We start from the raw sequence: 22,345 nt of genomic DNA, 5'->3' as shown, positions 1-22,345 counted from the left end.
AAAATGGCAATTACACTCAAATGATTGTTTTTAGCTTTGCAGTCAAAACATTGGAAGTTATTCCAACCAAAGCATTTTTCATGCTTTTGCACTGTGCATTTAAATAACTGTCATTTGCAGCACAAGTCTTGAACTGCTGATACGACCTCTTTACGTGACAACGGTAACAAGTCATTTACAGTAATAGCTGTTCTGTAAAAATGCTCCACCCACTTTAAACACTGGTTACACACAGTTAAAGGCAGGACGGCGGTAAACTACAAGACAGAATTCAAGGCCACCGGATTTGCAATAAAACTGGAAAGAATTTCATTTTGGTTTTCATCCCTTAAACAGTTGACAGTGATCAAACGATCCCATGCAGTTCACTTGGACTTGCAAAAATGCTTTTATTTGAATACCAGGCAAATACTTTTGCAAAGAAATATTGCACAAACCTTGCTGTATGCAAGTGATGCGCCTCAGCTGGATGGAAATTCACATTTAAGGAAATTATAAAGGTTCCTGCGGTTTACCATTGCTGGTTTGATGGCAGAAACTTACCATGCATTCGTAAAACCATTTGTCATTCAACAACTTTCAAGTTATTTCAGTTTGAACCGTTTGAAAAGTATGACGGCGAATTATTAAGATCTTCCACTGCTGTCCTTGTACTTTTGGTCTTGAGCACGAATCTTTTTGATTCACTGGCAAAATGATATTAAGACAAAACCAACTCCAAACGCATTTTAAGACCGGTTGTAAAAGGATGTTTTACAATTACTTCTTACTCAACAACCGCCTCTTAATTGCCCTTGTAAATTAGCGAATTCAAAACTGTGCGTGAGTGGCTTTAACATGCTGTTGTGTTGATTCACTGAAAAGAGTGTTTAGCTTGGCTATAAGTGGCTATAAAAGTTTGAAAAAAAATTGCAGGAAATCCTTAGCGGCAAATTAGCAATGTCAAAGGGGAGGGAGTGGGAGGCATAGAGGGAGCTTCAGGACCAGTGAGGTAATCGTTAAACTTAGGTAATTGGGGTAAATGGGACAAGACATGAGACGAAATGAGATTTTTGCAAAAATTGTAATATAAAATAACGCCTAACATAAATTTTCCAATTTTCAAAATGTTTTCTTTTCCTGAGCAGACTGTAAAAAAAAATAACAATCTTGGTCTAAACATTTCCAAATACTGAATACTTTTAGCAAAGAGAATACAGCTCCTGTTATTTGACATCCTTTTTTTCGAATGGAAATCCAAAACATCATCACAGGGGATTTGAAGGTGATTATGGCATCCTGTATTTTTCCCGTAGGGCTGCAGATATTGAGACTATGTATTAATTAAATTAATACTTCAAAAAAAACAGATGAAGACACAGAAGACCAAATAGCACATTTCCACTCAATTATGAATGACCAACATTTCTAATTGTTTTCATGATTGTTTTTTTAGTTTAAAGTAAGTAAGTAGTTTATAGTAATATAAACTAAGAATTTAAACAACCTCCACATAAAATTGGTCGAGATGAAGTGTCAAAAACAGGGAACTCACATTTTTCGGCCTTGTCTAGATGTAACTGGCTGATTTAAACCTGCATTTTCTCCCCTTGTTGTTTATTTAAAGAAAGCGCATCAATACGAATCTGGCACAGTGTCGTTTCATTTTTCTGCATGCATGCCGATTTCCTGGGCGACATTAGTGTCGCCAAATTCTGCCCAATCAGAAAGAACTTTCGCCTCTGATGTGTCGAATCAGAAAGAACTTCCTTCTCTGACGTCACCATTATCTGCGTCTTTGGTGGAAAACAGAGTATCGTGATGATGCAAATCTCCAGTTCAAACTGCTTATACGCAACAGCGAAACCGGGGGATAGGCCAAATTCCTATTTTGGCCGGTGGTTTGAAAAGAATCGGTTTTGATGACAAAAATATATCGATGAAAAAAAATTGAAAGGTAATCTGAAAGCTCTCGAGAGCCGATTCAGACTGAGTGCTACTTAGCGAATATTTCATTGAATAGGAGGGTTAGACAAGTCCAGTCCGTTAAAGCCGCGCCTGTTTTTGATGTTTCCCCTCAACCACCACACAAACGATTACCTCACCATCAGCATGCTTTTCAGAATCCTGCACGATATACGACCCTGATTTGAATTAGGTGTGTTTGTTGAAGGGAAACATTGAAAACAGGCTGGATTATGGCTCTTTGAGAGCTGGATTTTGCTACGCCTGTGCTAGATGCTGGCAACTATCGTAAAATAGCAGTGCAATTGTACGTACGTAAAATGGCACTGCGACTGTCTCAGTCGGTCGCAGTGCCCTGAATTGGCGATTGAATGTGTTCAGAAAAAAGTTTTTGTTTTTTGTAATGCGTTATGGCTCTTATGACTCAGCAACAGGTTATAGCGTATAAAGTAAGCCAAAAATAAAAGACTTTGTGCCAAAAACAAGCGTTTGACCGTCCGTCCATACATTATTTGTCATCATTATACATTATTATGAAAACGTTTATTTTGTTTCTCCCACTTTTGGCTGTGTGTTTTACTGCATTTAACAAGAATTCTTGTGTATACTCCATTGCTATTGCTGAAAAACCAGCCAAAAGAAAAAACACTCATGCTGTACAAAGGATGAGAAAACTTGTGCTGTTTTAATCCCATGAGATCTTATTCCACCCCTAGCAATTGGTGTCTTTCATTAGCACAGGGTAGCTAATCTGTGCTCAAAAACCAGAAATGTCAATTTAGCTATGTTGAATACTCCAATGTTAAATAGCCTAATTTGCCTAGTCACCTCATGATTTCTCCTGAAGACTAAATTCTTAGAACTGAATCTCTTAGCTTAATTTCTATGCACCACATAGATCATAAAACTATATAATTTGCCCCCAAAACACTCAGCCAGCCCTAAAAAAAGGTGATGTGAGGATTACACATACATTAAGTAAATGTTGCTCCAACAGACAAGTGTAATTACAATGAGTGAATGTCTCAGACAAACATTAGTAATTAGTAGCAGCCAAGACACGACTGCAAAAAATATATGGGATGGGTACGTCAGCGAGAGCGAGATGGAGGATAATGACGAGCTGCACTCCTTGATGTGTTTTACTCGGATGACCGCAGACCTGATGGACTGGCTGAGGCTCAAGTAATGACAGAGAGAGAGAGGATGGTTGCGCTAGATTGGGAGGTCAGGAAGTTAACAACAAAAATATATGCACAGTTTTTAACCAGCAACCGAATAAGAGAATGTAGTAAATAGCTTGTGAGAAAGGCTAAGCATGAAATGTCACAATACAACAGTATTTGCTGTGCTCTCTCAATGGGGCAAGTTACATTTTAAAATATCGAATTTATAGTTATGTTGTGACTAGGCATGGGCAAAAATATTACAGCAGCACAATACCGTCGTATTCAAATTGCTCTAAAGTATATAAAAAAAATGTTTATTTTGCATATATTGGCCAAGATCAAACGGGAGTAAGTGAATCACTTTGCGATATGCCCATTGGTTACTTGAATGAAAAGGCATCCCAGATTGTTTTGCTCAACTTTGTACAAGGAATTTATTTATTCAAATCATATTTTACATAACAGCAAGTGTCTTAATACTTAATTCTAAAAATTGCTTTTTACTTTAGGTCTGTGCAATGAATGGGCAGAGCAGTATGCAGTTCAGTTCTTAAAACCATGACTCTGAAACACAGTGCAACTATTGACATCCCAGCCTTGCTGGTTACCATCAATGAGGAGAAAGTGTTACTCAGTGGAATACATTAAGGGTTCTCAATAGTACCAGGTACCCAATTACTGGTCCGTGGCCCTGTACTGGTCTGTGGATCAGTTGCTGCGGCTCTAATACTCAGCTAATTGTTTCTGGGTCCATGTATGTATGCTTGTTGCCAATTTAGACGGTATTCGGAGTGTCCAATATACCTATTATGCATTTTTTTGGGAATGTGGGAGGATACTGGAGTGCCTGGAGAAAACCCATGTGAGCATGGGAGGAACAAGTAAAGTCCACACAGGAAGGCCCAGGCAAGCTGGACTCGAATCCAGGTTGCCAGTTTTGAGCCTTATGTGTCGAATTGTACCGGCCCCAATTGCCAGCCCCAAATCTGAACTATGAGGAAGACGTGCTAACGAGTCTTCCATCGTGCCCATTCCCATTCCCAACTATAGGGCAGTTTACACGTTTCTCTGAAATTTAGAAGATTTAACTGGGTGAGGTGACAAACCGTTGCCAACAGTGACAGGCGACACAGGTGGTACCAATTCCAATGATGGATGAAAATGACAGACCAAATCTATTGTTCTGTCGGTTTTAGTCCATCATCAAAAAAATGTCTCATCCTCCGGTGATCCGGTGGTAAAACAAATTTGTCAGTATCGATAAACTTCCTCACCTCTGCCCCTTAATATTATTAGTTTCACCACTAGACACTACTAGTTTATAGCTAGTCGCAATATTCATTTTAAGGCATGTAGTTATAGTTATGTGTTGAATTGGTCAAGTGGTGGTGATTTCTTAAATGCCACATTGTGTTCAAGGTATTCCCTCCTTAGGCAAACACTGTTTTGCAGAAATATTAGAGGGTGGGATAGCCTTTTCCCAAGCTGCCATGGTCAGCCGCACTTTGGCGAAAGCTGAAGAATTCCCAAACAGTTGATTTAGTTTGTTTGGACAGGGGAAAAAGTTTGAATGGTTGGGTCCTTCCACTATCCTCCAGCTTGCTTATCGCTTGTGTCCTATGTACTCATATCTCGAGCAACTGACATGAAACGCTTTAAAGACACGCTACTCTCGATAGTTAGCTACACCACAGTAGCGAGGTTATTATTTATTGGTCCAGATTCAGAATCCCACAAAGTCGGAAGTGGACAACCCCAGCTGTCATGTTGGTTGACAGCTGCAGCGGAGGAGGACTCACATGAGATACACAAATTATGATGCTGCGGCTGCACACTGCAGTTGCCTGTAAAGGCTGACAAGTCAGGGGGAAAAAGAACTTAGCAATTTTGGATGGTTTAAAACAATCATGAGTCTTCCAACCCATGGTATATCATCAACACAGTTATCGGGCCATGCCTAGCTGTGACATTGGTAATATATTAGTAGTTGTAGCAGACGAAGAAGAAGAAGAATGCAGAGGAGAGGAAATGAAGAAAAAATAGTCGGCTCTGCCTCGTCAGCAAGAAATCTATCAGGTATCAAACAAACTCTAAGATCTTATTGTGATGTTGAAATTGTGAGGAAATCAAAAATACTCCATTTGTAGCATACTTGGTCTGATCAATTGTCAAACAAACATGAAAATATGGCTGTCAACCGCAACAGTAAAGAGTATTTACTTTTTTGTTTGAATGAATCGATTGATTTTTTTTAATACACTCTATACTGATACCAGGTTCAAATAAAATATTCTGAACGAGAATGACTTGCTGCTTCCATGTCTATCTTTGGAAATGTACGCAGACTTTAGCCTGATGAGTTTCTTATGACACAGTTCCAATGTAGGACCTCAAAAGAAAGAACACTACTCACTCACACAGTTGACTGTAAGTGGGTTCAAAGACCACTCACACAGGGACATCTCATACTGTATATCTATAGAACTACTCATTCAATGCACCATTCAGCATTGACTGATATGTGAGCACATTGCAGAGCCGCATATCAACACAGGCCAAACGATGAATTGCATTTCCATTATAATTGCGATGTGATACAACATGAAATCTTCACAACAAAATCTGTGATTTAAATGGTCTGCTTGGAGATGCTTATTAGACAAAAGGAGGATAGAGGCATCAGACTGGGCCAGCAGGTAGAGATACGTCATCTCTCAGGAAACATTGCACCGAAGTGAATTTTCTTTCTCAGTGTTCGATTTTTTTTTGCGATGCAAGGTAAAACAAAAAATAACTTCACTGTGCGGTTGCCATAATGTGCATGGTGGAGTGCCTGTATGCGTAATCAAGTGTCTGGCTTATGACTGTCGTGAGGCTCCACAATGGGCTGACTCTGCACATGTAAAATAAAATGAAAGAGTTGACTTTGACTTGACTGATTTGACGTGTCTGATTATTGCGATCAGGCGCTACTGAATTGTAACACCTCCGATCAAATGATGTAAAAATGTACACATACTGCTTAGTTGTCATACATTTTGAGTTCATGAAGAAAAATTATGAAATCATTGAAATCATTATTGATACTTGGGATTTTATCAATGAGGTGCTGATGATCCTGCCACTCTTAATGCATGCTGCTGGTTTACGATGAGTGAAAAATATTTGGTCATAAAAGTATGTTTGTCTTGACCCTTTAGCATGTGTGATGTTACTGACTGGAGCTTACTAAGTTTATTTTATAGGCCAGGGGTGTCAAACTCATTCTTTTCGAGGGCCACGTTGCAGTTACAGTTTCTGTCGGAGGGCCGGGATGACTGTGATAAAATACATTTTGGGTGTATTTGTCACACTTCCAACTAGTTTTGAAATCAGAAAGAGGGTGAGGGCAAAAAACCCTTCCTTTTTCCTCCAAACAATTTCAAATTGACTTACAGATGTGATATTCTGCCCGGAAACTTGAATTGGAAAGGGCGTTTTGCGGGCCTCGTGAAATGATGTGGCGGGCCGGATCTGGCCCCCGGGCCTTGAGTTTGACACCAGCGTTATAGGCTATGCACATTGTATTGATTTATTGATCTAAATAAGTGAGTGTTTAAGAAGTAGAGCCCTCTTAATGTTTAGAATGTTTGTAATGTTTCATACAAAAGTGGATATATTGATGGATTAAAGCCACAAATTGGTTTTCGTTTTTGTTACAATCTTCCTCTGACAGATTCCCAATGAAGTATATGTGTATTTGAAATGTTTACGTCACACATATGTGTCACAGTTATGTTGTGATGGTGACACGCTCACAACTACTCATCAAAATTATTTTAAAACAGTAAATCTGAACCTGCAATTGTAAAAAAAAACTATAACTATTTAAGTTAATATATGCTTTTTTGGACACAAGTTTTAATATACTATCATCTATAATAGATCAAATATTGATTATTGTGACAGATTTATTAATTGCTGATTTGACTAAAAGAAAAAAAAACCTGGGAAAACAAAAGATTGCATACATCACAATCACAAATTTTACTTTAGTGGCATAACAACGGCACCGAAAAAAAAAAAAAAAGATTGGATACTGGTAGCTTGTTTAGTGCCGCTGTTTTAGCATGGATATACTGTAGAAATGTAACTCCATTATGGTTATTATATACCAGATTTTTTGGACTATAAGCCGCGACTTTTTCCTCATGCTTTGAGCCCTGCAGTTTATAGTCCAGTGCGGCTTATCTGTCTAAATTGAATAAGATTATTCTGCCCTTCAAAATGCAGTACCACCTTTGTTGTTTATGATTTGCACATACTTCGAAATTTTGTTTTTCTCAGTAGACGTGTTATCCAATGTGGCTGCACGCAAAGACGACAGGTTAATGTTCGAGGATTGCTGATCTTATTTCTTTTGCCTTGGACGACAATTGTCCGTAAGTACACAAGTTGTCAAAATTATGACACTGTTCATCTGTTTCATTTATCGTTAGAGACGTTCGAAATAAGAGTATTTTTTTGTTGTACAGCTTGCTTGTTAGCTTGAGTGGTGCTATGTATCATTAGCTGATTACGTGTTTTATTTTTCTAGTTTTACGGCGACCTCAAGAGGGGAATGGTCAATGGCCATTGTTCAAATAAAGCAGAGCAAAAGGAAAGACAGTCTGGTTGTTTGAAACGTCGTTATCCAGCTGTCTAGCTGGCGAAAAACCAGACGCTTCGGAGTAAGGACGGGATAAAGATATTGTATAAAAGTTTGTGTTTGATATACAGTATACAGTCTCTATGATTGTATTTATAATATTATGTTTGTTTTTATTATTTATGGGCAGTGTGTGCAATGTTCACTAAATTAATCTATCAATTAAACAATGGGAGACAGAATGCTGTTAAAGAGAGGATGTTGCAGTTGGTAGACGATTTTTAAAAATAAATATAAAAAAACAAAAAACAAATTAAAACTTTCATATACCATCTTTTTGCATAAATATCTGATGTTATGACCAGCAGTTTATAGTCCAGTGTGGTTTATCCGTGCCAAATTTTTTTTTTTTTTGGTCAATTTTTGCTGCTGCGGCTTATATACCGGTGTGGCTTATAGTCCGGAAAATACGGTAATTACAATCATATAATACTGTACATCATATTTCAGAATCTCAAGTTAACGAACATTTTACACTAACCCGAGCTTAGACTATGTTTAGAGCTGAAGAAGCATGTAAAAAGGGGACTACTAACTTGAAAGATGTAATCTCCAGGCCGGACGTCTGTCACATCAACCCATTGACAGTCAATATCATGGCGGTAGGTATCCCAGCAGCCTACAGAGATACCCTGATCCCCCATGTTGTAACATGAAAAGCGCTTTTGGGCACCTAAAACATAGAACAAAAAATAAATAAATAAATAATTAAGCATCATGTAAGTTAGCTTAATATCTGTTGCTTTGTGAATAACATTTTGTTATGTATGCTGCTTTTTCACACAAACTATTTCATGCATGATATAACAACCAAATGGAGAGTGAACAAACAAGAACAGTGGCGATCTAATACATTAACCACAAAAAAATCTCCAAACAGCTGCTTAAATATTAATATTAATGTTTTAATATTAATGGAAAAAGTGCTGATTTTTTTTTTTTTGGTGCACAGTGTTGAAAATTACCATCAGGGCAAAAGGTGTCCTCTAGACAAAAACTGGCCTTATGGCCCTCAGCAACCCTGGTGCCATTGAGAGTCAGCAGGTCATAATGTGTGAAAACTTCAATGCTGTGATAATGCCTGGAATAAGAGAGAAAGATGGAGAGACCATGTAAGAAAGAGAAAGTGTGTCCCCATAGTATTACTTACACTGTAAAAATGACTTAAAATGCTAAATTAGTAATGATACAAACTAAAAAAATAAAATACACCTCATGAGTATATATATATATTAGCATTTTAATTAGTCAACAAGTCAGCTTTACAACTCAATATCAAGGTTTTAAGCATGAAGTCATCTACATCGCTCATCACATTCTCAACATCCTCTTTTCCAATCAGCCAATTTAGTACTTTTGACCTGTAAAAAATAACCTGTAAGCTGCCGTGCTGAACTTAAGCGCTCCGTTGAGCAAACGTCCAGCCAAGAATGTGATACATAAATACTGTACAACTCAGCTCCACGAGTACAAAAACCAGGTAAATTATAAACCCTTGGCTTTTTTCAAATCATGTCTGGTTTGACAAAGAAGTACTACAATATCTGTTTTCAAATACAAGGAACAAAAGCAAAAGGACTTCAGAAAAATAAATATGCATGTATATAAACCTGAAAAATCTACTCCCAGTAAATACATTAACCAAGTATTTGTAGTTCATTACTTCCCACCACTTAGCATGCATTTCTGTTTGCCCCGATTGACATAGTATGAACACTGTGGCCCTATGGCGTGTAGCCTCATGACCTCATCACTTGAACATGAGCAAGGGTGTCACCATAACACCTTTCACAGAAGCTTTTTTTAGTGCCAGCGTCGTGTGGCCTGTTTACCCGTGCTTGCTGAATGGAGGTCTTTGAACGGCACGTCCGTGGCACTAATGTGTCGTTGAAATAACCCACAGCCACGTTCGCTGTCCTTTGTACCCCTCATGACTTTGCTAAATGGATCACTTCACACGTGCATGAACACGACAGGCGTTTCATGTTGGAGATATGACCACGTACATATTCTCTAAGGTCAAAGTCAAGTATTTTCTATGTTTTCTATGGAGCTGTTCAAGGTTATATGGACAATGCATCGGGAAAGTATTCACAGCGCTTCAGTTTTTCAACATTTGTCATCTTACAGCCTCATTCCAAATTTTATTTTACCGAAAAAATATATACATAATACCTCATTATGACAATGTGAAAAAAATGAATGTGGAACAGGAGAAAATCTTTATGAACAAAAATCAAAGGTAACCTCTCACCATGTGCCTGCCACACCCCCTTCATGACATTGTTTATTGCTGGTCGGCCACAAAATATCCATTTATTCAACATCTTGACCACTTATCCTCATGAGGGTCGCTAAAGCCTATCGCAGCCGAGTAGATGAAGGAACCAAAGTAGACGTTTTACTGATGTTAAAATGTAAAACAGTGTCAAGTGAATGCACTCACTAAGAGCCGTTCCTCCTATCAAGTTGATTCCCCTGGGAAACCAGTATTCATAACGAAAGTTCTGCCTGCAGGAGAATTATTTACTACAAACTTTTGCACAAATTTTTGCCGCTTTGGCATTTTCAACAGTAAAATAATGTAACTAATAAATGAATCGTTGCTGTTTATTCGGTGCAAGATCTCTCCTGAGTCCCGGAACCAAAGTTAAAACATGTGGTAAAAGCTGGCGTGTATTTACTCCTGCACGGGTGGTATGAGGTCTCAGTATCCTCATCAGGCTTCTTGTAAGTCATGTTTATCTGCTCGGGTGGGGCCGGTGCTGAGAGCGCAAAATAAACAAGAAGAAATACATAACATTTTGGGTTGTTTAGTATGAGAAATCTCCAAAATGTTTAACTCCTATGCTGCAGGCCCTTGAAAGACTTATATCCAATATCAATACCATATGACAAAATAGAGCAAACTACAGGACCATGGCAAATACTTAGCAACTTATACATATGATAACACTACCCATATGTCAAAGGTGATAGATAAAAATGACAACGGTGGCACATACATGACAACTGATGTCAGTTGCTTCTGCTTCTCTCTTAAACCCAGTGTTACCCAATGGATACAGAGCTTGCCGAGTGTGCCAGTGGAATGACGTTCACCAAAACTGGCAACCACTCTTCATCTTTTCACAGCAGCTGAATAAGTTAACAAAGATTCTTGTGTGAAACCAGTGGTCTTGCATGCTACCAGCTGATTCCTTGTCATAATCTACTTGTTTTCTTTCCGGCTGGTGATTAAATTAAATATAACTGCAAATTACTCCACATAGAGGCCATTAATGCGTGTTTTCCAAAACCCTCAACTAATCTGTGTCCAGGAGCCTCTAAAATAAATGACCACATGCTTAACCACAACATCACACATATAGTAAAAGGTTCTTTCCACTGCAATAACTCTCTGCAACACTTGCAAATGACCGCTTGCTGTGATGTGGTACCTGTGACACTGATGCCATGTCCAGCTCTCTCTTGTCGCTTTGGGTCGGAAATCCGAGCGTCCCAGGTTCATGATGCGCGAAGAGAAGCGCAACAGCCGTCTGTGGCCATAGGGCCAGTTCATGCGGGCGGCTGAGGAAGATAGACAGTTCTCTTCATTGGCACAGCTCAGCAAGTGGAGCGGTCGGTCTTCCAGGTAGGCCGTCTCCTGGACTAACTGGGCATCCAGAACTAGGTCGGGAGCCGCTAAAGCAGAAGAGAAGAGAGAACATATTTGAATATCATTTATTTCATTTTATTCCATCCATCCACCATTTCAACCACATATCCTCACGAGGGTCAAGAGTGTGCTGGAGCCTATCGCATCTGTCTTCAAGCAGTAGGCAGGGTAAATCCAGAACTGGCTGCCCGCCAATCGCAGGGCACACAAAGACAACCAACCATTCACATACACAAACATATGCAACAGCCCAGAAAAAACCCACACAGGCATGAGGAGAACATGAAGACTCCACATAGAATTGGGCAGAAGCAAACCGGCCTCTGCACCGTGAGCCGTCAGGACCTTAAAGGCCTTCACTGCAGGTCCAAATACTATCAGGCGCACAGACCGACAGGTACAACTTACATGATATTGTAATAATTTATTTCCATCTGTCTTTTGTCTTCATAGCCAAGTCTTGTTTGTGGTGCTTCCACTCCTTTGTAGGTTTATTTGTTTTTTGTTTTTGGTCCAATCAGTTTTCAACTTTGATGTGCTGCCACCCACATTTCCCAACGCCTGCAAAATCTCCAGTGCAGACTTGGATCTCTCAAAAAACAGTGAAATCACTGGGTCTTCTTCAAGCCAATCAGATTTTAGATTCACCCCTGATTTTAGATTCACCTCTCACCGACCAGAGTTTCTCCATCTTCTCATTGGTTCAGCTACACATAGCTTCTGATTGGTTGAGTTCTGGGCCCGTCAAAACGTAATTTACCATGCAGGATGGTAACAGTCCATAATTATAATTTATTTTCAAGGAACACTTTTCAAGAAAAACTTTTGAGGCTATTTCGACTATTTCAGTACAGAAATTTTGTTTTTGGGTTCTTTCAAAGTAGTTACTGTATGTTTGAGTGGAACAATTAACTAACCTACAGACAGACACCATCTGTATTAGCATCTCTGGTGAGTGCAATGTGATTTCTGAGTTTTTATTATGAACCAAATTTGTCTTATCATTGGCCTCTTTCACATGTGTATAGAACTCGGATATTTACTGTACGTTATCAAAAGCCAAACTGTGAGAGAGGTGAGAGCGCTTGGGGTGAAGAGAGTACACTGACATTCGTCCGCGAATCTGCAAAGTTGTTTGTAGTAAGAGTTTAGGAATGCACCCTACAGTGTCGATTTAGTCGTAGTTAAATTCAATTTTTTGTACATCATTATGTGACATGATGCTGTACTGAAGAGAGTGGATTAGGTCACTAAATACGTACTGAAACCCAGGTCTAAAACTTACCACCTTGCCACTGAAATATACCACATACATATGATAAATATTAAATAGATTTCTAGTCATACTCTCTGAGCAGGTGACCCCAGCTGCCTTCGGTCCTCCGCCTCGTGGACAGTGCATGTGGTTGTTACGGCGACATTGTTGAACTGAGAATTCGGTGCCGACACAGTGGGTTCCGCTGAGGATCAGCTCAGCTGCGTTTGGGTCGCTGGACCAGTACCAGGTGTCCTGTCGGAGGCAAGGGGATGCTTGTAACTCATTGTCCATCAGAGAAAATTAAAGGCTGTGACTATAGATTGACCTCCATTTCTTCATTAGTTTATTTGTCTTTCATTAACACCACTGACAGAATAAAGAAGCGCTACAATTCATCAATGAGATGGAAATGGTCATTCAGAGCTGCTTGTATTAAACATCCAAATAATGGAGGCATTCTGTTTTGTTTTGGGAAAATAAAACCTGATGGACTGATGCGGTGTCACTTTCAAGTTACCTGATGTGCACTCGCAGCAAATCCCAGGCCAAGCTGTCTGCACACCACCATGGCCTCATTGATACCCCAGTTTTCACTGCAGACTGAACCCCAACGCTTACGGCCGCCCACTTCCATCAGAACTTCCACTCGGCCCTCTGAGGGAACCCGGCCACCAGCCAGACGTACCTGCAAATATGCTTAAGCTTATTCACATTTGAATTGTGCAGCATGCATGCTAATGGCTTACAGTGTTCGCATCCTTCGTACCGTGTACTCTGTGCCAGTTTTAGGGACGTTACAGCGCACAGAAGCATCCTGACTGTGTTTGAAAGTCCATGGTTGAACCTCCTGGAAAAAGCAGTCGAGGATAGAGCGCTCTGTTCCCGTGCATTGCACACTATTCATATGGATGGGTCCAGTACCTGCACAGGTCAGAGAGGTTTATTTTTTTCATAATTTGCTTCATCTAGTCTAAAACGAGTCAACAGCCATATTGGGCGACAAATAGTAACACTACCAAAAACAGCACTCAGCAAAGTTGGTATTTGTTTGTGATGTTAAATAGTATTTGGACAACATACCACACTGCTGTACACCAACTCATCACTCAACACACAAGGCATAGTAATATTCAAACAAAAGACCTAATTTCCAATAAATCCCCAGTGCAGTTGATTATCAAGAGGCATAACTGAGTGAAAATGAAATGGATCAAATCATTGAGATTTAAGATGTCACAGTGTACTCACTGTCCCGGGCAACCCAATATACTCATTACTTACGCTTATCAGCTAGCATCTGCCTTTTTTTTTTCTTTGAGTGTTCCACCTCAGAAACAATGAAAAGTTCATCTCCATGATGATAAAATCCTATTGCAAGGCAAGGAAGAAGTAGCTGCAGCATCGATTTTCAGGATCTGACATACCTCATTAACAAGCCTCCATTGCTCTAGGCAAAACAACCATTAAAGCATATGCTAATTCCATCAAACAAGTGCAAACAGATGTCAAGACTTCATTTGGTATTTAATGAAAACCAGAGTCTCTGACATGACATGAATCAACTGTAAAGTCAACATAATGACGGCGTTTTACAAAACCGCTCGCCCGGTTACGCTTTAGTGTTTTCTTCATGCATAAGATGTAAACTATGAACCTGGAAATGGACAAGTATTTCAGCGAGTGCGACTTTATCCACAAAAACCAAAGGAAATAGATGAAAATGCCAGATAGACACAGTAAATGAAAAATAGCGGCGACGACGGGACAGAGAATGCAGGCTGGCTGGCTATGTCAGTGTAAGATTGCAGCCCTGCTTCCCCGTTGGTTACGCGTGTGGTGAGAAACGCCGGAAAAACACATATCTGCCCCATTTCTGCTGCTATCGCAATGGTGACTCCCATCAGCTACAGTAGATTTATTGTGAGAAGGGTGTGTAAGTGTTCACATGATGGATTCCCCCTGCTAAAGAAAAAAAAAAAAGAAAAACACACGAGTCACAGCCTGTACTTAAAAAAATGTGTGAAAGAGTAACTGCACATTTCTGATGAACATTCATGGTGTTTTCCTCCCTTGTGTGTGTGTTGAGTAAACTCAAAGCAAACACACACGACGGGGAAAATTGTTAAATAAATACAATAAAAGAAAACTGTTGGTTGAGAAATAGAAATGTCCTTTAATTTAGCTCTATAATTTTGAGATGGGTTGTTCAATGTTCAGAACACCAATTTCCACATCATGGTCAATGTGATTGGCTGGCAATGGGCCACTGGGTGCCCATCCTCTTTCTCAAAGTCATTTACGCATGACTTTAGTAAGGACAAGCACCAGAGAAAAGGAATTAAATGTATGACATTAAAGTAGCCCTTTAAACATTCTACATTTAAACATTCTTCAACCTACCAGAGAAAACGACAGGGTCATCAGACTCTGTTGAATACATTTTGATTGCACTCGTATTGATGTTTAAAAATAACACTGACGCTTCATGAAGCTTCATTTTCCCATCGCTACCAGCCAGCATTCAAACGATTGGTGAGTTTTTACCCACATACACGGGAAATAAATATGCTAATGAGTAGCACTTATGTATATATATATATATATATATATATATATATATATATATATATATATAATGTGAGGAGTCTGATGACCCTGTCGTATATATATATATATATATATATATATATATATATATATATATATATATATATATATATATATATATATATATATATATATATATATATATATATAAAATGTGAGGAGTCTGATGACCCTGTCGTTTTCTCTGGTAGGGGCTGACACTAAGATTGCAGAAATCATCAGGAATCATCAAAAATGGTGGAAAAACACCACTTTGGGGGTGTTTTTGTTGAGGAAATAAAATTCTAACATGTTTAAAAGCGCCGGAAAGTTGAATTTGCATGATACATGCCTGTTGCGGGGCCTACAGTATGTCATGGTATTTTAAGTGTTCCATGGTTTAATATGCATATAAATTAATATTACCTTTGGCACAGTGGAAATTCAATTTCTCATCAAGTAGTTTTTGGTGATGGATTTTTAACTAGGATGTGAAACGGCTTGTTGACTGAAATCTCGCCTCTCAAAGGGGTTGTTGCATCTCACTGTGTGGCTTCTGTACCACTTCATGAAATTATTCTAATCCGAACCGCTATAACGAAAGAACCAACAACAACAAAAGCTAACATTATAGCAATCAGTAATGGGAGTCAGCGGCGGAGTGAACGAAGAGTTCAATATGACCCCGAAGCGTGAATATTTATTCAAAAGTGGTCAAAATCTCAGTTTTCTGATTGGAAACCCACTGAAAAAGTAACAAAAGGAATGCCTAATTTAAACCTGTATGTTATGTTTGTTTTCTGCAATAGTAATAACATAATGGGTCAATTTGACCCTGAGTGATTATCCAAAAGTTTCAAAAACTTTTTTTTGTGTGTGTATAATCCTGCTAACTAACACATCCTGTGATTTCTTTTTTCCACCTAAGAAAAAACAATAATATTTTAGAAACATTTTGACCCATTTTTGGCTTAGCAAAATTCTCAAAATGCATCCTAATGATATTTGGAATGGATAGGTTTATTATATATAAAACATAAGCCAAGCATTCTCATACTGGAAAACGACATCTTACATTTACTTTAACTTTCAAATGGGTCCTCCAGGGATACTCAGGCGTGTCCAAGGTCGTCCCCAGGGCCTTCCCCCAGTGGAACATGCCCAGTACATCTCACACAACCCCAAGGACTTAAGTGGCCCCATAGAGCTTGTTTATTTTAGGTCAAAAAGTTGCTTGTACAGTTAGCTTTGGTATAGTGTGAGTATTCTTACAGGGTGATTTAAAGTGGTAGACGCTGTTATAGGTTTTATCTTATGTGAAAGGTGTCTTTAATGGTTGGAAATTGGGAAACCTTGGCCCCATTCTTGTTGGGAATAGCACAAATAGTTGGTTGTGCTTTCAAGGAAAAGCCTGTTCTTTTCCTCGCTGAAATTACACTCCATTTCAGGCACTGAAATTAATGTGCTGTCCTTTTCCCCCCTTTCCATGAAAGATGTCTGAGTTCGTTTTTCTTAGCCAAGATTGTGTTAGTTGGGTAGTAATCTGCCCTGTCTGCGGCCGGCTAGATCCTACAAAGCACGCCAGAATCATGTTGCTCCACCAGTGAGATTCCAAACATGATTGAACAGCTTGAAGCCAATATGCCACTTTATACAGTGCGATGTTTGTTTGCGTGTGTGTGTGTGTGTGTGTGTGTGTGTGGGCAATATCTGACTGGGCACACTACAATCTATGAGCGTTGAAGCGCATTCTTTATCACATTTGCTCATCATAAACAAGTCAGCCCGGGGGGTCTTGTAGCTGTAGACTCAACTGAAAGCTTGGTTGGAAATGACACAGACACTTGAACATTTGTGTAATAAGTTAACCCCCGTAAAAACAATAAACACGGGCTATCTGAACGGAAAACCCGTGATGACACGCAGCGCTTTGTTTGTCAATCTACTTCCTTCATTCCTTGCGTTCGCCATCTCCAAACGGGTTGCGGTTGCTTCTTTTGGGGCAAGTGATGCAGAAAAAGCCAAAAAAACAAAACAGAATTAAAGATTAAAGTCTCATGAGCTACACTGAGGTGTATATTCCTAAATCATTTTTAGTATCTAGGACACGTGTGACAAAACAAATGCAAAAAAAAAAACAACAAAGAGATCAAAACACACTGAGCTGAACGAAGTCCCACTCGACGTCCAAATTTAAAGATAGCCAGGACCGACGTCTGGATGTTACGTTTCTAGTTTTAGGCTTATCATCAAACTCTGTCTTCTCTTTACCGCAGAAACCATGTGCGAGTTTGGAGGTATATTTTTGGTCAAATTTCAAATTGTACGTCACGAACGTCAGAGGTTCCACTGTATATTATTTCACATAGAAATTAAACATCTACTAATTAAATCTTTATATAACTCTACCCGAAAATCCTTCTTTCTGTACAGAGTGGGAGTTTGTACTCCCTAAAGAGTCTAATTTAGGCGTTTTCAAGCAACGTAAAGGCCTATGGTTATGTGGCACAGCACATGTAAAATTACAGCTTGCAGCCAAACGGCATATAGTGAATGCCATGGAAGAGGGAGCTGTGCTCTGCACTTTCGAGTGCCATCGAGTCGAAGTTCTACGGTACACTGAGACCTGAGAGGGAGAGTGTGCGTGTGTAAGTGCAGGAAGCACGTTTGTGTGTGGCAGTGTAATGTAGACTGCCAAACCTGGCATTTGTCAGGCTTAAACTACAGCCGCAGAGCCACATGTCTCATCTGAAAGAAAGCACTGTACATGCTCAGATGTGAGCCCAGTTAACCACGTATGTGAATGAATGTGCTAAATGAGAGCAGATCATCAAAATGACATCACCAGCAAAGGTTAAAAGGTAAAGGTTGACTGATGTAACACAATCCGTTTAAGCCAGACAAGCAAACGGTCATGCAGCATTTCGCCTTGATCAGCATGAGGGGAGAACACACCCTGGCTTGAAGACTTTTGGGTGGCCGTTCCCACGTCTGCTTAGGGTGGGGATGCCAAGTACGTGCAGCTGGCTAGATTGAACACAGAAGAACTTCTCAAAAGAGCACGTAGTTCTTGCAAAAAGTCGTACAAGTTGTATATAGCAGTGGTGGGCCCTCAGGGCCGGCAAGAACTCTGCTGGCCTAACATAACCTGACATCATTATCCTAATTATAATAAAAGTCCATTTTTTTTTTTAAAAAATTTTATAAAGTATATATAATTATTCTTCATATTCGGTTTTCTTCGTGTCATATCCATTTGGTTACAGTCATTCCAGTGTTGTAGTTTTATCAGAATTTAGCTAACTTGTGTCGCCAGGCTTATGAAACTTGCCCGAGGCCTTCAGAATCAACAGTGCGGGCATCTGTGCACTGGAGATGAATGGACCCATGCAGTTAATAGTTGCGATAACCAATCAGATCACGAGTTAGCTAAGTCCGGCAGTCTGTGATTGGATTTGTGCTATGCAGATCAACCAAGCTACACTATGTAGCTTAGTTGGTCTGCATTAACGGTGTAGCCTACACCAGAGCCAGACGCAGGTACCTTTAGCAAAAAAAAAAATCAAATATATCTACTTGCTTTTTTTAACCCACATTGGCTGCAGGCGAGAAAAATCTCAACCAAGTCTTTGAACTCTTCTTGAAGAAAGAAAGAGACTAAGGTTATGCAACATCTAGTAATGCCTACGTATGCTTTTGTGTATGCCGCCGTGTCATAAATGATGGTATTATGAGGGTTATTTATTTGAGTAGGACATCACTGAAGGCCTAAGTGTGAAAGAAACAGACCAGCACTGGTATATAGGGAGGTATGGGACACAAGCAAGAAGAAAAACTCCACATTGTCCATTTAGGATTGTGTAGTTTCTCTTTTGTTTTTGTCACACCAGTGTAAAATACCCAGAATTTAACAATAATCAAGTAAAGTTTTTGTCATTGTGTGACTGGACCACCGTGAAATAATTCACCTGCTTCATCCAGATCAATCCATTCAGCACCAGTCTTTTACCCAACGGAAAAACTGTGTTCCTATCGAGAGATTTAGGATGTAACTTACAGTATACGGTGCTGTATTCATTTTTATTCGGCTGCAAAAACATGCAACAATTGTCAAGGAAGAAACATACGCATTAGACAAAAAAGCAAGATCCTTGGAAATTTGGGGAGAAACAATCAATCGCCCTATTCACTGACAGCACCGCGTAGCTACAGTAGATGACAGAGACTCACCGCGCTTTGCTTTCAACCCACAGGTAGCGTACTATACATATGGAAACATATTTAGATTGTCTTTTCTTTTTTTTTTGTTTTACCTTGGCTATATTTGAAAATGAAATGTGAACTCGCAAAAGATCGTGGCTTAAGAGATTCATTTGAATTTTAAAAAATTAAAAAAGGTCACATTTTATGTTAAGGCAAGTTCGTTAATCAAAATTACTCATTTTTATATTTAATGGAAATTTTAAAATGTGTTAAATGAGATGATTTTGAGAAGACAAAAACACCTAAATTCAACTTAAATAAAAGTTGGTGGAACTCACAATTTGGCCCGTGCTGTTTATGTGTTTGCGATTTACTTCTTTTACCACTTGCAAGAATGCCGTAAAATGAGGCGCAGCTATACTTGAAATCATCTCATTACTGTCTCAACTTTGTCATTAAAATACAAACTTTCACTTTCATATTTTAACACTTTTATGCGAGTTAAGAATGTGACTTAAAACATTGTATATGCACTCTTTTCTAAAAGGATTTCATGATGGCAACAATTCCAACTACTGACAGTTATTATTATTGGTAATATCATACTTCATTAGAAACAATATAATCTGAGAAAATCTCATCTGTTCTGGCACAAATTGTGGTTTAATTGAAGGACTCCTTTATATTTGACTCAGCGCCTCAAGTGAGCAAATGAAGGGTACTTTTTGCTATTTGAGCCCCCAAAGCTTAAACAAACCAATGCGCCCTAGAGTATTAGACGTCATGTGTACATTTCGCAGAGGATGTGTGTGCATTTGACCACCCTGGATGAGAACACACAGGTGGAGATCCAGCAGCGAAAACACAAGCAGCTTGCTTCAAAGTATCACAAATAGATCTAATCTCATCTGATCTGTCAGGGAAGACTGCTTCTGACTTGAGATAAAACATGTTCTGCAGGTTACCCTATCTCGTCGGAAAATCCATCATGCGTGATCAACATGTTTTACCCGCAGAGCCAAAACATCCTCATTGTTTATTCTCACCTTGACCCATATAGGCCCCTTGCAGTGCATCCTTGGCTGTACCAAAGCCCAGCTCTCTGCACACCACACTGGCCGCCGTCAGCTCCCACATGTGGTCCACAATCGTTCCCCACTTTCCGTCTCGGAGGACCTCCACGCGACCCTCGCCAAGCCTGGGGCCAGCTTTCAGACGCACAGGCTGTGCAGAGGCACAGGAAGGGAAGTCAAAGTGAACACCACATGAAGTCACTCATGTGGTTTGACATATGTAGCGCCTCCTTACCACAATTGGGTACGGGGCTTGAGGTCTTCCCGAGGAAATCCTGGAAAACTGAGGTCCCGGAACACATTTGACCACAGCGTGGCGTCCGTTTTTACAGGGGGTGGGGCTGCGGGGGATTGACAGCTGACCATGGCACTCGGACAAGCAGTTCTCACTGCCCAGGCAGTTGACCTTCTCTATCCAGAAGCCTTTCTTCCTGGACATGAGGCTCAGCCTAAAAGGGATGAGTTGAGGTTCCAAAATTAAATTACCTACAGCTTGTTGTGGTTACGAAATAAGCTGGGTCAAAGTTGACTCATGAATTTCCTGGGTTAAGATGCTTGACTGCCAGGTTAAATTCATTGAAGCTGCTGCGCCATTTCACACTCATTTTTTCCGACTATTTTATGTAAACTGCAGGCATGAATTGAGGGACTAAAGTTGACCTGCACATTTCCTGGGTACAGAGGTATAAGAGTAACGGGCCTGCAGCTATGACGCGCCTTTCACACTGCCTAGAAGAACTGCGGGCCCTAATTTGGTAGACAAGAATCATGCGGTGTTGGGGGAATCGGCACAGGTAGTGCGGATTAAATTTTGGTGGATAAGAAGTAGGTGCAGGTGGACAGAGTCCATGCTCCATGTGTGTATGGATGGCATTGTGGTTAATACACAAATGTATCAACGACATGGAGAAATATATGCAAATCATGTCCCTGAATAAATTATAATCATGATTGAAAACATTTTAATAGCACCCTTGCACAGTGGGGGAAGAAGAGGAGAGCTTGGAGGTGGGTGTACACCATTTGACAACTGCGTGCATCAGTAATCCACTGAATTATTGTGTAAACAATTACATGAATTATAATAGTTATCATTTGATATATTTTCTAAAAACTCGTCATGCAGCCACTGCTTTTGGAGGGCAGGGGAGAGCAAATGGCAAACAATCAATCCTTTCCTATTAATAATTATCCTTAAAATATTGTATTCCATGTACAAGTTTGTTTTTCCCCTTGTTTTCTAACCCCATATTAGAGAGTCAATTTATAAGCGCATAACTCAAAACAGACCAATTTCTTTTACATATCTGTGTTTTGATAACAATAATTTGAATCAACAGTCGTCACTTGGGTAAAGAACATCCCAAGTAAAATGATCAGCAAATCATCTCCGAAGACCTCTATTTCAAACAAATTGGACGGGTCCAAAGATGACTACCCGTGGAAAAGTAACGAGTATGTTTGCGCAAATGACGTGTGGGAAGGAGGGTCGATTTATAAGTGAGGTTGACTTGTACTCAAAGAAATACGGTAACTTCATTAAATGAAGGTTGACAGCTGGTTCTGTCTCATCATGGTGCACAGCAACGCAAATGACCTGTTTCACCCAATTCTACCATGGGCAAAATCTAGCAAATTACCACAAGAGAAAACTCCACCCAGGTGCATTTTATGATTCATATAAATTGGATGAAGCACACTTGTGTCACAAAAATGGCACGTTGGGAATGCTTTTGTACCAGATTGTCAAATGAAAATCTGGAATTA

The 22,345-nt window shown here is 39.6% G+C and overlaps 1 protein-coding gene across 1 annotated transcript in view; it reads right to left on the bottom strand.

Moving 5' to 3' along the window:
- Positions 1-22,345, bottom strand: part of loxl4 (lysyl oxidase-like 4) — a 45,593-nt gene that overhangs the window by 5,290 nt on the left and 17,958 nt on the right. Inside the window, exons 6-13 of the mRNA XM_088421044.1 lie at positions 20,814-21,027; positions 20,552-20,729; positions 13,483-13,637; positions 13,234-13,401; positions 12,806-12,968; positions 11,241-11,484; positions 8,766-8,881; positions 8,337-8,473 (exon numbers count right to left, since the gene is read on the bottom strand). Coding sequence (XP_088277170.1) covers positions 8,337-8,473; positions 8,766-8,881; positions 11,241-11,484; positions 12,806-12,968; positions 13,234-13,401; positions 13,483-13,637; positions 20,552-20,729; positions 20,814-21,027 — 1,375 coding nt within the window. The remainder of the gene's footprint in view (positions 1-8,336; positions 8,474-8,765; positions 8,882-11,240; positions 11,485-12,805; positions 12,969-13,233; positions 13,402-13,482; positions 13,638-20,551; positions 20,730-20,813; positions 21,028-22,345) is intronic.

The sequence above is a fragment of the Hippichthys cyanospilos genome, chromosome 8 (genome assembly GCF_059441005.1).
Source record: "Hippichthys cyanospilos isolate Australia breed blue-spotted pipefish chromosome 8, RoL_Hcya_1.0, whole genome shotgun sequence".
In the NCBI taxonomy this organism is placed as follows: Eukaryota; Metazoa; Chordata; class Actinopteri; order Syngnathiformes; family Syngnathidae; genus Hippichthys; species Hippichthys cyanospilos.
The sequence above is the reverse complement of the archived record's forward strand: the minus strand, read 5'-3'. Positions and strand labels throughout refer to the sequence as shown.